General features: G+C 37.1%; 2 protein-coding genes across 9 annotated transcripts; one reads left to right on the plus strand and one right to left on the minus strand.

Moving 5' to 3' along the window:
- Positions 1-250: 250 nt before the first annotated feature.
- Positions 251-7,671, plus strand: LOC131333196 (homeobox protein ATH1). Of its 3 annotated transcripts, none has more exons than XM_058367592.1 (5): positions 251-1,708; positions 3,886-4,956; positions 5,773-6,128; positions 6,654-6,714; positions 7,191-7,671. In XM_058367592.1, exons 2-5 carry the CDS (start codon positions 3,913-3,915, stop codon positions 7,356-7,358), a joined length of 1,629 nt encoding a protein of 542 aa, XP_058223575.1. In that variant the 5' UTR covers positions 251-1,708; positions 3,886-3,912; the 3' UTR covers positions 7,359-7,671. The 3 variants fall into 3 exon arrangements, with proteins under 3 accessions (XP_058223575.1, XP_058223574.1, XP_058223573.1); XM_058367591.1 differs by having other exon boundaries at positions 3,911-4,956; XM_058367590.1 differs by having other exon boundaries at positions 251-4,956.
- A 2,749-nt stretch (positions 7,672-10,420) lies between these two features.
- Positions 10,421-16,315, minus strand: LOC131333197 (protein NDL2-like). Of its 6 annotated transcripts, none has more exons than XM_058367594.1 (11): positions 16,168-16,313; positions 14,761-14,860; positions 13,508-13,605; positions 13,300-13,388; positions 12,397-12,457; positions 12,190-12,276; positions 12,021-12,098; positions 11,886-11,942; positions 11,714-11,769; positions 11,258-11,393; positions 10,421-10,757 (listed from the first exon to the last, which is right to left on the minus strand). In XM_058367594.1, exons 1-11 carry the CDS (start codon positions 16,225-16,227, stop codon positions 10,536-10,538), a joined length of 1,044 nt encoding a protein of 347 aa, XP_058223577.1. In that variant the 5' UTR covers positions 16,228-16,313; the 3' UTR covers positions 10,421-10,535. The 6 variants fall into 6 exon arrangements, with proteins under 6 accessions (XP_058223577.1, XP_058223576.1, XP_058223580.1 ...); XM_058367593.1 differs by having other exon boundaries at positions 13,508-13,608; XM_058367597.1 differs by lacking the exon at positions 14,761-14,860 and having other exon boundaries at positions 13,300-13,416; positions 16,168-16,315.
- Between the last annotated feature and the right edge of the window lie 470 nt (positions 16,316-16,785).

The following is a 16,785-nucleotide window of genomic DNA, read 5'->3' on the forward strand; positions in this document are numbered from 1 at the left end:
ATGGAAAAGGCATTTTTTCCTGCCCGTACGAAAATGGAATTATGATTACAAAAAGTCTAGAATCACACCGAAACACATATACTTCAATGCATAAACACTCACATTTTAAAGTACAAAAAAAGAAGAAAAGGGTTTAAATTAAAAAGTATACTTTCAATATGTGACATTTCTCTTCTTGATTTTGAAGTTTTAGAGATGGACCGGAGATGCGACAATTGCATCAACACAACGTGTAGCCAAGTGGTGGTTCTCTTCGCCCACTCCTCACTCTTTCAAAACTGGACTCTCTCTCTCTCTCTCTCTCTCTCTCTCTCTTATAGAACACTACTGAGTCTACTGTCGTAAACAGTACCACTCTTGTCTTTCTCACATCCGAGTTGCCCCAACCCCATAGTTGTAATCGTGGAGGGACAAAAGTAATTGTTCTGGTTACCCTCTTTAACTCTTCCTTCTCATCACATTACCAAGGTGGCTTAAAATAGGTAAAAAGTAAAGGCCTTTTTCCTTCCTTCTCTCAGCAAAACATAGACCCTGCCATGAACAGAAGTTTCAACAGAGGGAATCCCTATATCTTGATTGCGATGATTACACAAAAGCAGGTATTGATGAGAGATAGGGTAGAGGAGGAGGAGGAGGAGGAGGACAAAGGAAGATCATCAGTCAGAGATGAGAGAGAAAAGGAGGTGTAGGGATGGGCCCTCCTCCAAAGCCTGCAACAGAAATGAGTGGCACTGCACCAAGGAGTAATACTACCTTGCCATTGTGTCCTTGTTTTTATTAGGGGATTGATTTTTGCACCTCTTAAATTGTTAATCTTATTCTCAAGAAAGGTGCAAAAATCAGTATGAAGTTAATTTTTTTACTCTTCAAATTAAATTGTAACTTCGAGGAATACTAAAATCAACATGGAGCTGAGTTTGGCACTGTGAGGTGTGATTAACAATTTGGGATGCCAAAATTACTCCACTTTTAATACTTGCCTTTCTGAATCTACGTACATGTCCTTGTTTTTACCATTGTGTGGCTGTTCTTCTCTCTCTATCTTCAATTTAACTCATGGGTCCATATAATCATCCCTCTACCTCCCTGCAAAGAGCCCCTTTTTTCTTGAGACTCTTTATTGCTTTTAATGGGTTCTCTGAACTGGGTTGTGCTTTATTTACAAGACCCATTTGTGTGTCTTTAAGATCTTGTGCATGGAGTGAGACAGAGATAAAAGAGGCAGAGGTCATGATTCTTCATGGGGGTCTGAAACTCTGAACTTCAGTTTCTTGGGCTTTGGGTTCTTGAAAAGAATCCCAAATCTTTTGCCCTTATGAAGAAAATGACCCACTTTTTGTAGTATCGGCCTTTTCACCTTGTTCCTTTTGTTAAAGAAAGAAACACAGCCCCCTTTTTGCAATGTTGGAGGAGAAAGGAAAACGAATGCTTTCTTAAATTTATCAAGTTTGAAACTGCCTTTGTTTGCTTCTGGTTCTCTGAGAAAAACCACATGTAATTTGAAACTATATGAAAGCAAGCCACTCTTTCTTTTGATGGTACCCCTCTTTTGAATACTTGGAAGATCCACCAAAAGTTTTGTTTGGCAAAATCCAAGAAATCTGCATAAACCTTATTGGTTGTACTCTTTTGGCTTGGTGGAGGAAGCTGCAGTTCAGACATTGGTTTGTTGGTGGGTGATAGATATCTCATTTGCAAATGAGTCAAGGTTGGTTACTTTGTCATGTTTCCCTTTTGCTGTTTTCTAATGTTATTGATTAAAAAAAACATATATCTGTTAGTGCCCATAACAAAAAATGATGTTTTAGACTCTCATATGTTGTTTTGTGATAGTATATTTCTCAGCCTTAGTGGTGACAGTTGTGGGCAGGTGAGCCTCTCTCCCCAGAGTCCTTGTTCCTATGTCCCCAATGAACTCCCATCCCATATTGTTGTGTTGTGAATGCATTGTTCTATGGAGACAAAGGTTTTTGGGAACAAAGGATCGTTGGCCCAAATTATTTTTCTTTCTCTCTTTCTGTGTCTTGTTAAGAAGAATTTTCACTACGATATCCCCTACCCTTGGCCCAAGTTATGAATGACCTTTATTTTTATTGTTTTTTATACGAAAGTATAAAAAACACATTTTCTAATACGTTTTTAACACTTTTCAAGGTTCTTTAACACTAGAAAACTGTGTTTTTTTTTTTGCCATGTTCGTGACTTATTGACAGTCCATTTTCTTGTGTAATAAAGTCCTGTTTTTGAATACCTGATAAAAGATGAAGAAGACCGACCGCAATTAATTGAGACATTCGGGGTTTGGTTTGGGTTGCTATGGTTTTGGAGCAAAAATCTGTAGCAGTAGCAGTAGTAGTTGGTGCTCAATATGGCCTGCCAAATGTAGCAGTAGCAGTAGTAGTTGGTGCTCAATATGGCCAAAATTATATCTGTAGCAGTAGCAGTAGTAGCAGCAGCGAAAATTATATCTGTAATTTCAGCAGTAGCAATAGTAGTTGGTGCTCAATATGGCCAAAATTATATCTGTAGCAGTAGCAGTAGTAGTTGGTGCTCAACATGGCCTGCCAAATGTTCTAATGCAGCGGCCAAAATTGTTTTTGTAATTTGAACTTTAATCAGGTGCCTCTCACAAAAAAGAAGAAGCAGGTGGTAAGAAAGCGGAGGGTCCGGTCCATGAAGTAATATATCAACTATATGATGCACCTTTATGCATGTGCTTGGCTAATGGAGATTGTGTTCACTTCCTTACCTACTTTCCCTGTGGATTCTACTGCATAGTAGCATTTTCTCAATATATTCATCAAATTCATGTTGCCTTTTGAATATGTACTCCTGTCCCCTTCAATTTTATGCAATTTGGGTGTTCTGCTCTTAGTTTTTTTTTTTTTTTTTTTGACATGGGTTCTGCTCTTAGTGAATATGTACTCATGTCCCCTTCAATTTTATGCAATTTGGGTGTTCTGCTCTTAGTTTTTTATTTTTGACATGGGTTCTGCTCTTAGTTCAGTCATTTGTCTGACAGGGACAATTGATAGTATACCTGTTCCACGTTGGATGCATGTTAGCAGTTTTCTTGTCATGTATAGTTTCCAGCTGAAAGACACAGTATTATGCTACCAATCTTGATTCGCAATTCTTAGCTAACATTGTTGGTACTTTTGATTTCAATACAAGATTTTTCTGACTTCAAAAGTGAGCTTGACATGTGAATGCATGTGACTTCAAAAGTGAGCTTGATAAATTCAATGCAATGTATGCAAGTTTCCTTCTTAGTTGCTCGCCAGTAGGCGCACGATGATTCATGTCATATTACTTGTGGAGAACTTTCTTTAGAGTTGTTCTACTTGGACATATATTAATGTGTGGCTATGAGATAGCTTGATACATATCGTTGGGCTCATTTCCTATCATCTCATTCTTTATGGATAATTGGCAATCCAATGATTCCAATCGTGTAACTATTCTGATTCCAAGAGGTCTCGCTTTCAAATCGTGTTGAGTCGCTATCTCTGTCTTTGTGCACTTTGTTAGTCTGTGTTTGTTCATCATGTTCAACTGTCCCTGGATGTCCAAGACGGGGTTGCATGTGAGGGAGAATGTTAGGTTGCTTGTTATAGCTATTGGGCTCATTTATTGGCAACTTGAGCCTTTGGATTGTTGGTCCCATTTTCTTTTGGTATTAGCTTAGGCATTTGAAATGCTTGGTGATCTGACATATGTGTTTACTAATGCCAGTTTCCAGTTTGTGGTAGTTTTTCCTAACATGCAACTGGCTTAATATTGTTTGACAGATCTCCCATATACATAGAGACTTGGCAATGATTTAGAGGTTACTCATGCATAATGCACTTTGATTCCCTAGCTTCATCCTCTAACATAACACAGGATGATGCATTGAATGTACAATCAGATATGGGCGACCAGAACACTATGTTGGATGGAATGTTCTCGCATATTACTTCGCTGTCCTCTGCTCAGTCCGGTGCACTCCACCAAAACAACCAAAGGCTAATCATGTCTGAATTACCTGCACTTGCTATGCTAGAAGGTGAACCCATGATAAATTTTTATGGTGGTTCCGACTCATCAATCCCCATTTCGAATCCTTCATGTCCAGTCGAGAACACTCAGTTTCAGGAAGGACTCGTAAGTGGAATTTCCGTTTCATCAGAATTTGGAAATTCTGCACCTTCACCATATCCGCTGGAGATTTTGAGAGCTACTATGCCAAATGACTTCTCTGCTGCACTAAATTCTGCATTCACAGCCTCAGTGAATTATGGATATGGTGAAATGATTGGTGGTACGAACAGTAAATGGACTTCCGACAAGTTTCTTGACTGTCCAGAGCTTTATGGAAAAGTCACTGGAAGAACTGGGATTCCATCCTTTCCATTCATGGGAAACACGGATACTGATGGGTGGATTTCCTCAGAAAATACAAGTATGAGCCCCGCTAATCCTTCTGGCTCCTCCAATTTTAATAATGAGCTGTCCCTCAGTCTTGCCACGTGCCAGCCTTCTTTTATTCATGGAACATGTATTCAGGATCAATGCTCTGAAATAAGCAGTAGCGGTGTTACGCACCGTTCTTTGAATGGAAAACAGTTGGGTTCGGAAACATCTTGCAAAAGTAAGAATCTTTCCCTCAGTTTCAATTCTTGTAGACCAGTCCAGCTTCAGCAGTTTTTCTCCAGTTCTGGATACCTTCGTGTGATTCAAGAAATACTTTCGGAGATTGCCAGTTATTCACTTGAAAGTTTAGTTCACGAGAACTATTCCACGAGTGGGATCGAGGGTGGGGCAAAATATACTCTTTCTTCAAGTCGCCATGCTGCTGACAGAGGCTATGGTGCAATCGGTTATGATGATTTTTCTGATGGAAATGCTAGATTTGAGGTTCAAATGGGCCTTGTTGAAGCGAAGAAGAAGAAGTTGTTGGATCTACTTGAATTGGTATGTTGGTGATTTTGTCTTCGTAATTTTGAACTCTAGGTGCTCAAAATATGCACGATGATTGGCGTACTTGTTTGTAATAGTCCTGAATTGCAAAACATGCATGTGTGTGATGTTCTTGAAATGGTTAAATTCATGTTCAACCGTGAAACTGTGCTTAACGAACAATCTTTCTTTTGCTGAAAATGAGGGTCTCACTTGATTCAGCTGACTTACTTTGTTCTTGCGGACTCATTTAGTTTGCTTCCTGTGGTTTCTTTCCAATTGCTACTGTCAGGTGGGTTCGTGGTTAGAAGCACAGACTCTTCTAGGGAGGTTTGTCATGTTGAACATCCGTGTCAGTGTCTCACTCCTCAGACACCACTTCCTAAGCTCAACACTTAAAGACACTTACCCAACACTTCTACCCTCTAAACACGTCCTATTTGAAGATATCTTCACAGTAACAATGTTATGAATTATTTGGAAGATGAATCTTGGTATTCATAGAAATGTCCTGCAATTGTTTTCATTCTATAAAATTCAGTAGTGACAGAAATGACATCTCGAAGTTCAATTTGTGAATATTTCGTTTTCTAAGTTTAGTTAGTGTTATGTTAAACAATGTTCCTTGTTTTTTACTACATTATACATATGTATGTGTTTTAATGAATTTGCGTAACTGGAAGTTCTTAATTTGTCTCAGGTGCACCTGTGTCCTGTATGTTACTGGAGTTGATTTGTCTTTGTCACGCCACGTGTCTGTGCTTAGGGTGTATCTCATGCTACGAAACTAAGTTGCTGACTAATATTTGAATCGTATTTTTCTGAACTCAGGTTGACGAACGGTACAATCAATGCGTGGATGAAATTCATACTGTAATATCTGCATTCCATGCTGCAACCGAGTTGGATCCTCACAGACATCCTCGTTTTGCTTTGCAAACAATCTCGTCCTTGTACAAGAACCTGAGGGAGAGAATTAGCTCCCAAATCCTTAAAATGGGAGCATCTTGTAACAAAGGAAACAGTAGGGAAGAAGATAGGACCTTTGAGACATCCTTCATCCAGAAGCGATGGGCTCTCCAGCAGCTCCAAAGAAAAGACCATCAATTCTGGAGGCCCCAGAGGGGCTTGCCAGAAAGATCTGTATCTGTTTTACGGGCATGGATGTTTCAGAATTTTCTTCACCCGTAAGTTCCTATACTAAAATGTTGTAGACATCAGAATTATTTCAAATAATTTGTGACACTACTACTTCTAGCTTGGGCGAAATTATTGGTTCAGCGATAGAAAACACAGCCTACTAACCTCTAGGTGTTGGGTTCGAGACTTCGAGTGTGAGGACAGTCGCTTTGTGCATTCAGTTCCAAAAGTTAGGTTTTTGCATGATCTATCACTTCCAGACACAATACTTCTTTTTAACACAAGACCTGAGGTACTCATTATGATTGGCAGGGATAATTTTTTTTTTTTTTCGCTATCTTTATTCGATTATTATTTGTTTTGATTTTAAGATGTTCCGTCAAACCTGTTAACTAGTCATACTTGGCCATAGGAAGTCGTCGGTAGTTCAGGGCTATGTTTTACATGTTATGTGTCCGTATCTGAATGCAAGATCCGTCAATGATTGGCAACATAACCCTTGCATTGGAAATTGGAAATCTCTCATTTTGATTCATCTGAAAATGGAATTTGTTTGCGATTGTGGATTTCAGGTACCCTAAAGATGCAGAGAAGCACTTGCTTGCAGTGAGAAGTGGATTGACAAGGAGCCAGGTACATAAAATTCTGGTACACTGGATCTCTGTATACCACAAACAGATCAAATCTTTGGAGGTTTCATATCATTAAGAGAGGCAGTACGAATTGGGATACAGTAGCTTTTACATTTCCGTTTCCTACCTGTTTTTGCTGAGAACATAAATATTTTAGATGGACCGCAACTATTTTCTCCAAGTTCAATTTCTCAGAACTAGAAACTAAGTTTAAACACCGGATTTCTGGTGCTAGTTTTTGGTTGACAGCGTACCAGATTAAATTTCTGTACATTCAAATTTAGTGTTCATTTCTTCTGGTTGTTTGTTTCGTTGTTTCTTGACTTATTGTTGCCTTTTTGTTTGGTTTCCCTACATCCCTGCATTTCTACTTTTATCTTAGTAAGAAGAAACCGAATCCATTTTGAGAAAGGGAAAAGAAAAAAAAAAAGAGGAGCTTTATTTCTTGTCTCATTTTCCTGAATGGGCTATGACCAGGTGTCCAATTGGTTTATAAACGCTCGAGTTCGTCTTTGGAAGCCAATGATAGATGAGATGTACGCAGAGATGAACAGGAGAAAAGGTTGGAGGAATGTTGAAGACACGGATCACGGGATCCATGTAAACCACATGAGCATCAAACCTAGAGGATTTGGCATGAAGTGACCAGTGGAAAGAGGTAGATACATGGAAATATATGGGATTAAACATTTCTTGATCATTCCATAGGAACCAGTACATGCAAAAGCATGGTTTCGATCATATATGATGCTCTCTCTCTCTCTCTCTCTCTCTAGCTAAAAATCTGTTGGTACGTTAATCAGCTGAAAAATTCATTTAAAGTTATCAGTAATTACACACTTGTGTAGTGTGTTTTTCTGAGTGGTAACATAGATACCAGTAAGGCTACGTTCGCATCTTGGATTTTTGGGAGAATTTATCTTGAGAAATAAAAATGATAGGAAAGCCTTTTTGGTAACATTATGTTCTTATCTCTCTTAGCATTTTTCCTTTCTTGTCGGAAAGTTCATCACGAATCTACGATCCAAATACGACCTCCTGAATGCTCATGTATAGCATGATACGCCTGAATTTTCTAAAGGCCATGTTTGATCCTTCCACAGTTATCGTGGTTTGATTTGATCTACAATGTACACATGATTGGATTGGATGAAATTTTGTGCATCGTAGTTATATTTATGTCTATGGTAGCATTGCGACATACCAGTCATGATATTTTGACATCTATGTACGCATATTGAAATCTTCAACCTCGTTAGCTACCATGGTTTGTCGCCTCTATACTCTTCAACCTCGTTAGCTACCATGGTTTGTCGCCTCTATATTTTTAAATTTTCATTTTCTCATTTAGTCATAATATATAGTAGTTGTTCTATTTTTGTGATTAGCACAATCAATTTCCTCAATCACAATATCAATTTCCATCATATGAGTTGTATTGATTTTAGTTGTAGACCTATAGTATTCAATTGCTTTAATCTCCTCCATTTTGAATATCATTCGCTTTCACCATCAATTTCTTTAGAGTAACTATCAAATTATGTATCATGGGCCTAGCCTTATTGTATGGTCCTAGCACTAGTTTTAGGTCTAATTGATACTCTCTCCGTTCCTAATTGGGAGTCTTTTATTCTATTTTGGAATGTTCCAAAATGATTGTCTTTTTCCAAAAATAGAAGTGAAAATTTGATAAAATTCCAAAAGGATCCCTTAGATGTGAATACAAATGGTGCAAAATTGGAGTATGTAGAATATAGGAGTAATGATGGCAAATATATATAATGATTACATGTTCTCTAAAAAAGTTAAAATTCTTAAGAATGACTCTCATTTTGGAATGAAGGGAGTATTAAATTTAATTTAGACATTGTCAGTCCCACGAGCCCACCTCATTTTTAATACAAGAGATGTGAAAAGCAACTTCTAAGGAACAAATATGACTTCACGCCTTTCCAATCGAAAACAAAAACAAAAAACGGTCTCACTTAAGTTACACAATACGCGAGCGTCAGCCTAAAAATATCATTGAAAACATTTCAAACTATTAAGTTTGTGACAGCAGAAATTAAGAGTTGTAGCTTAGATGGAGAATTAAGAACAACAGAGAAGGAATCCATTGGGACATTATGGTCTCACCTCTGAACTTTTGGCATATCCAAAACAGTCCAAACAGAACCTAGCTTTCATTTTAGGGAATGACTTCGGTGTCCCCGGTCATTTTGGAGACACCGTAACTTTTGGCATAACAAAACCATTATGAGTATAACCAAAACCTATTATGAGCATAACCAAAACCATTATGAGCATAATAGAACCATAGCAAAGCATAACTTGTTTGTTATGCCTTGATTGGGTTTGGTTATGCCTTGGTTGGTTTTTTGGATATTCCTTAGTTATACCTTGTTTGGGTTCGGTTATGCTTGTAATGGGTTTTAATTATGCTCATAATGGTGAAGTTATGCCAAAAATTACGGTGTCCCCAAAATGACCGGGGACACCATAGCATAACATATCGAAAAGTTAACTTGTGTTATTTATCAGTGAACCAAAGGTCTGTATTGTACACTTTTAGTTTTTTTTTTTAAGGAGTACAAATATATTGCATTCATAATAGAAAAGTACAAAAGACACTATCGGTCCAAAAAAAAAAGGTAAACAACCGAAAAAAGCAAATACAAAAGCTGCAAAAAAAACAGTAATAATATGAAATATGAATGAATGCCCAGTTAACCAAAAAGATTTACATATATTATCTACTTGACCGGTTTAAGAAAGTAAATCATTCCAAACAAACTTTCACTTGATTGATTTGAGAGAGAACAAAAAATTGGCAAAAATAGAGTATTAAACAGTGTAAATTTTCCTTTATTTTTCTTACGTTTTCCTTTTAAATTAATTTCCTAGTCTTTTTTACTTTCACAAGTCCTAGACAGAGCATAAGAAAATCCATTAGTAGTATTATAAGAGTATTTCAAGAGAGATAGCACAATCAAAGTATAGCTTTGTTTCTCTTCAAATTTAAAGAGAGAAATTACTCTTCAACTTGACAAGTCATTGCTATAAAAAAAAAAATTACTAAATTTCCAAGAATGGGGTGTTAAATTCACATCTTATAAGTTGATAGATAATGAAAACAATTTAAAGATATAGATAATGAAAACAATTTAAAGATTTCTTTGGAGTAAAGTTGAGCTCTAACACAACAAAGCTTGGCTAGGCTTCGTTGCACCCCTATTCAAAATTGCAAAATTTCGGCATGCCAGTTCGACAGTCAGCACCTAACAATTTCTCTCTTCTTTTTTTTTTGGCAAAGTCACCAAAGAAATTCTGATCAAACCAAGAACTTGTTTGAAACATAAAAAAAAAAAAAAAAAAAAAATCAACACAAGCATTTTTACCATTAGAAAAGAATAAATTCGCCTGCCACCACTCACTGATACAATTTCTGATCACCAAACTCAGCAGTCAGCCCTATTAGCTACTACCATTTATAGTTACAATTGAAAGAATCACATCTCTCCTTACCTTTTTAGCTTTTTCTCTATCAAAAAGTCTACAAACACATCTTTAAAACACAACTTATCAAAAAGTCTACAAACACATCTTTAAAACACAACTTCGTCGTTCGATGCATGTGGACTGCATCGAACGGCTCCGAACACAATAATGTGTTTTAAAGTTGTGTTTGTAGCTTTCCTCTCTCTCTAATCTACAGTCCCCAAGGAACTTTTTCCTTTAATCACCCCCACCCAATCATGTGAAATATTAGCTATTTCTCCATATACAGATTACCAAAAATTTCTCACCTACGTATAGTTTTCTTCAGTCTTCGACAGAGATTCGTGTTTTTATGGGTTTTAATTTCACGCCCATGCTCTCCGGAGAGAAAAGCTCTGGAGAGATGGAAGTTGGACTCAATGGGCTTCTCGGGCTGGCATTGACCTGAGACGGCTTGTAGAAGCCAAACCCAACAAGGAAGTATTCCAATGGTATCAACATGGCATCGGGCTGCTCCTCTGTCACCACTGACCCACATCCCTGAACCTGCAAAACCAGATACATGTCTTTAAGGTCGTTTTAGGTTTCCCAGATTTGCAGAGGAATTCACTGCGGCCTAGAAACTCATTGGAAAAAAGACAATTAATTTGTGGATTCATTACTTAGTTTTCTATTTACCGTAGACTTTCCCTCCGGTGTTTGGAACGCAGGAAGGAAAGAGAAAATAAAGGAAAATAAGGATATCCGTCAAATTTTCCTTTCTTGCATGTTAGGTTTCTACTTTGAGAGAGAAAAATAATATAAGCAAATGAGATGGAAATTTTCTTTCTTTTTTCTTTACGTATCCAAACAAAGGAATATAACTAACTTTTTTAAAATTTCTAGGGAATATAACTAACTTTTTTAAAATTTCTAGGTTAATCAATTTCCCTTTGTTTCTAGAAATTCATAATCAAACACAGCCCAAGTGAAACTGGCATCAATCATTTTACGCGAGATAAAGTTTATATCCAGAATCCAGATAGTAAAATGCCTCTAGTGCATACCTCAACTAAGGCAGTATATCTTTCTTCTAGATTTGAAGTCATGTGTAAAGCATCGGCGTGAAACGGAGAGTACTCTCCAACAAATACTAAAGACCGGCATTTTAGTTTCTTGAGCCCTTCAGTGATGTCTTCTCTCCTGTCAGATAAAAAGACATTTGAAACAAACAATTCCAGAAAGTGTGTTACTCTGCATACTTGATGGGTGGTAACTATCTTTTGCTGTGGAAGAGAAATTCTACTTGACTTGACTCATTAGAATTCAGCATTTCCTTCGCTTGAAAATGCTCATGGGAACCCAAAGTGCTGCTTCTAGACTTTGGGACTCGGTCTAGATTACTTGGGAGTAGAGACCAATACTAAACTACCACAAGACAATGAGAATTGATAACATTTTCTTCTCGTATAAATCTTTTAGCATAATTTATTTTAAATAACTTCAATGGAGATAAATTTTACCCATTGATAGCTTGAAGAAACCGCGAAACATTTAGACTCAGCCTCTCATCCAGCAACTGCAAAAACAACATTTATTGGCTGAAATAATACAAGTGTGGCATCTTTCTGACTTGCCAATATCCCCTTTGCAAGATAAAATGAGAAAGAAGAAAAGAAAAGAAGATACACTTACTCTTCTGCATGCTTGAACTATATCTGACTCTGGTACTTGAGAGTTACCACGAACTTTCTGTAATATTATCCAATTTTAACACATCCAAAATTCTAGAAAAACTAATAGCAAAGGGTACAAGAAGCACAATAGCACCTTGCTGAAGTACCGCATAAGCAACAACTCCTTCGCCACACTACACATGCCATAAAAAAAAAGAAACTTCAACATCACCTGCAAGGGATGTAGCATCTTAGGAGAGAATTATGAAATATCCCCCAATAGAATGTTGAGAACAATAAAAGAAAATCTTGGGGAAAGGAACCTTATTATACAACCATTCTGTCCACGATGGTGCTTTGCATAGAGGAGAGATGAGTATCAAACCAAGAACGCGTTCTGTATATTTTATCTGCCGCCAGATCATTAAATGACCAGATCTTTCAATGTCTAACCAAAACGAAAAAGAAAAAGAAAAATTCAAATCACCACATAGCAAACAAAGCAAGTCTGAGTGAAAACCCCATCTTACAGCAAACAGGGAAAGGATATAAGCTCCAGCAGCCACCCCCATACACATCACTGCATCAACTCTGAAGAGTAATAAAAATTGCAAAATCAAAGAAAAATCAGCTTGTTTCCATTCAAAACTCAAAATCAACTGACAGCCAAAAGAAGAGAAAAAGGAGCTGAAGGCCATTGTGGTGGGCTGAACCATAAGCCCCATTGGGCCTAGCGGATCAGCAGCCCAATAGGTTGAGCGCTTGGGCCAAACCATCCGCTTTGGGCCTGCAGGAGAGTGAGGCACTATGGCCTGTCGAGCGTAAAGCCCAAGTGCATGGATCCAAGGAGACGGGTCGGACTGGACTGGGTCGGAGAAGGTTCAACCTGAATCAAGACGAGGAGAGGAGTCCGCAAATTAACTAGAGACGGTTCGGTCACGTGGCACTCGGTGCGTCATGCATGACATCATTCCAAAAAGCGGTTTAGGGCATGTGCCGAGCATGAGCTTACTTGGAGTCTACATTCAATTACTTTACATAAAGTACAAATCTAAACTCTAGATAGGTACGCTGTTCATTCGCACCCTCAGAGCGCTATACTCTCTCTCTTCGAATTAAGACTTACTTATACCATCGGAATGCCTACCGGTCGTTGCTGGCCAGTCAGGCACTAACGGTGGTAAGTCTTGCAGATCTAGGCCACGAAGAGGGAGCTCCATACCAAATCCAAACCCAAGATCCATCCATAGAAAACCAGATAAATACCACCCCACCCCACAACTTTCTAGTTGTATTTGAAATGTCAAATTGAATCTTCTTCAAACGAAAAAGAAAAAAAAAAAGCAGATATACTGGACAGAGAATGACTCTGACTGAGGATTAAATAAATTAAGAAGGAAGAAGGAAGAAGGAAGGCCACAAAACTTAATTACCTAAAATAGTCAAGAACCTCAGCAATCTGTTCTGCTAAGTCATCCACGGATGGCACTGGGTCACTGGACTTAATTATGGCTGCACCAAACTGCAATAGCTCTTGAAGGAAGTACCAGCTAAGAAACACAGTGACTGGTAGTAAAAGAAGCATCGAAAAATTAGGAGCTCAACCACAATATGCAGTCAAGCTACTGATGAATTACAAACCTCATGCCCAGGGGGACTAATATGGTAGATGCAGAAGTTATGGAGCAGCAAGGAAAAAGCTTCTGGACAACAGAATAGCCCATGAAAGCAGGACGTATCTGCTTAAAACATATGCCAGAAACAACAGAAAAGTGAGAAATGAAGTATTGGGTTATCCAGTTCCAAAAAAGCAAACTCGAACTAGTGCAAACAAACGAGCTTCTTCTAAGTTTTCAACAAGAAAAACACCAACCAACTTTTAACCAGTAAAAACACTTTCAACTCATTTAAACAGTTCAGTGACACTTAAGCCAATCAACTCCAACAAATTTCAAATAAATACATGCATTTGTCTATGTGATACTTGTTGTGATAATTTTATCAAAACACAAAATCAAAGAGCAAAGTATGTAACCCAATGTAATGACAAAGTCATCGAGCAGTAAAAAGAATGTTTATGGCAACAAATATGCCCTATTAAGCACTGACACGGCAAATACACAAGGGACACGTGTCAAACAAATTTAATTAATTTTTTTAGGGGTACTCAGGAGGGACACGTCAGGGGCACGGCAAGGGTTAAATATGCAAGTTTTTTATATATTTTTTTGGGGGTAAACGTGTATTACTTCAAATATTTTGCGTTAAAAGTGTAATGTGATGTGTGTAATATATATGATAATTGTTTGTATATATTGAAGCTTCATGCTCATCTATCTAACTATATTTCCACTCGTATAAAATAAATACTACTCCCTCCGTCCCGCAATGTTTGGCACTTTTGTGCTTTTCCTTGTCCCATAATATTTGGCTGCTTTGAAAAGTCAATAGCAAAATTAGGTGAATTTCCCATTTTACCCTTTTTTTTCACTCTAAACAACAACCTATTCAAAATTCAAAGAAACAAAAGTACACTTTTCAATTTGAGAGCCACAATTGCCGCCAAAATTTTTTGGTATCCGGCCCAAATTTGAAAATTTTCAAATAGTGTTGAAATTACATAAGGGTAAAATTGGAAAGTTAGCTCATCAATTGTACATCAAAATTTTTCTCTTAAAAGTGGGAATTCTCAAAAGTACCAAACATTGCGAGACGGAGGGAGTATTTATTTATTTTTTCCGTGTTCCCTGTCGTGTCGTGTCCCCATTTTTTTACGAAATCCCGTATCTCATGTCTGTGTCCATATCCATATCCGTGCTACATAGGATATGCCAGTGGTTTGGTTGAAGACAAAGGACGTAAGATTTGGTTTCACATGTCATTGATCTTCTTACAGTTCAATGCTACATCAGGGTAAGTAACAAGAGCTGGCTTGTCTGGATCTCCAAACACTGCCACAGAGATAGAACCACGGCCAGTTTTTATAAGGTACTCCTGTAGGCACATTAGAAATGCAACCATTCATATAAATAAGCTCCTTGTCAGCACAAAGTATAGTCAAACTATTACAAGTCCTAGTGAAGGAAAGTATGCCAAAACTCCTTGAAAAAATCTACAAGCACAACATTCTGTTTCTGGTACACAACTTTTTGCATATCCTTTACGATATGAAGACAATTAGGGCATACTCAACTTAAGATAAAAATGAATTTTGCATCAACAGAGATTGCTTAATTAGAACTTGCTGCTATTCTACTCAAAGTAGTTGATTGACTTTTGCAAAATGTCAAATGTCCTGAGCACTGAATTCAGCTTATAGTATTAACTAAGAAACCTCCCACACTTAGAAAAGAAAAAAGAGAAAAAGGAAATAACAAATGGTTCAATTGACTTCAACATATTCTTCCACACTCCACCCGCAATTTGAAAATAAGGAAAGAGGAAAGAAAATTAATACTTGCAAGTTTGTAACGAAATGGTAAACACAATGGCAAACGAAAGTTATACCATTTGCCCAAATAAAATCATCGAATTGCATTAAAACCAACAAAAATAGCAGCAGTAAGTGACATGGCAATTGTAACCCAATAGCAAAACCTACCCACTATTACATTCAATTAAGATTTTTACACAAGTTCATTCCAATCCCTCACTCCAAATGTTCAAAATCTGAAATTAATTGCACTCCATTACTGAAAAAACCAATCAATTTGCGCCTATGAAGGCTATTATCAAGTGCAAAACTTCGAAACTCTAAAGATCAACTCATACCTACAGCAATGTATCTAAAAATAGAAATTAATCATCCCTAAATAAAAAGTACTGCAATACAAAATGTTGCGAAAATAATCAAATCCTCCTACCTACCAAAGACAGAAAAATTCAAAAACCATAAGTATTTTACTCCCTCCGTCCCCAAATTGGATGTCAATTTTTGATATCTGTGTCAATTTCAATTACTTATATATTTCAATATAGATCTCAAAATATATGCAATATGGATCTTGTTTGATAGTTCTTGATTAGTTCTATTATACAAAGTTTTCAAACTCATGAAAAATATTATAGATTGAAAGATATAAACAATGAAAAATGACACGAGTTTCAAAAATTGTCATACATTTTGAGACGGAGGGAGTATCAAAAACTAACAACACGATTCGCGATCAAAACATCAAACTCAAAACACAGATGTTTCCACAAGTCCACAATAACTTAACAATCAAACAATACGCATTGCAACAATATACATACATATATGGAATATATACTACAATGAAGTACATGGAGTAGAGACTAACCTTTCCGCTGACAGAGATCATCTCCATGTCAACGGAAACAGAGTCGCTAGAATCCGCCATTGGCCGCGGGACCCTTCTCTCTCTAGAACTCTCTCTCTCTCTCTCTCTCTCTCTCTCTCTCTCTCTCAAATTAAATGGAAAATTTGAGACGCATTGGATTCGGCTCCGTCGGTTTATATACGGATGGAAACGAATCTTCGTTCTTTTCTCTCTCTATAGATTTGTATATATCTCCCATGGGTTTATTTCAACTGCATCCCCTAAACTATCATTTTTTGTGTTTACTTCATCACCAAACTACTAATTTGACCTATTACGTCCCTGAACTTCTTAATTTTCTTCCATTAAGATTTCTTAAGGATTTAGTACTACATCCGATCTTAATTGTTAGTAGTTCACTGCAAACAAAAAAAAATAAAAAATCCAATTGTTGAATTAAACGATAAATTATTTCCTTTTATGATTTATAATTTTTTTGCATTGATTTAAAAAACTAATTGAGATCTTTAATTCGGCATAAAAATATTTACAAATTATGCACATAATTGTTACATCTTTTTATACAAAAAAATTGCACGAGTTGCTGTAGCGAATTAATAATTCATAGCGAAGGGAGTA

The sequence above is a fragment of the Rhododendron vialii genome, chromosome 7a (assembly GCF_030253575.1).
Source record: "Rhododendron vialii isolate Sample 1 chromosome 7a, ASM3025357v1".
Taxonomy (NCBI): domain Eukaryota; kingdom Viridiplantae; phylum Streptophyta; class Magnoliopsida; order Ericales; family Ericaceae; genus Rhododendron; species Rhododendron vialii.

Bases quoted from the DNA above. Each gene is read 5' to 3' on its own strand.
- LOC131333196 (XM_058367590.1), top strand. From the start codon at position 3,844: ATGCACTTTGATTCCCTAGCTTCATCCTCTAACATAACACAGGATGAT. The intron at 6,129-6,653 runs GTAAGTTCCTAT...TGTGGATTTCAG, and splicing joins TTTCAGAATTTTCTTCACCC to GTACCCTAAAGATGCAGAGA. The intron at 6,715-7,190 runs GTACATAAAATT...GGCTATGACCAG, and splicing joins GTGGATTGACAAGGAGCCAG to GTGTCCAATTGGTTTATAAA.
- LOC131333197 (XM_058367593.1), bottom strand. From the start codon at position 16,227: ATGGCGGATTCTAGCGACTCTGTTTCCGTTGACATGGAGATGATCTCT. The intron at 12,458-13,299 runs GTAATTAAGTTT...ATTACTCTTCAG, and splicing joins GAGGTTCTTGACTATTTTAG to AGTTGATGCAGTGATGTGTA. The intron at 11,770-11,885 runs GTAAGTGTATCT...TTGTTTTTGCAG, and splicing joins TAGTTCAAGCATGCAGAAGA to TTGCTGGATGAGAGGCTGAG.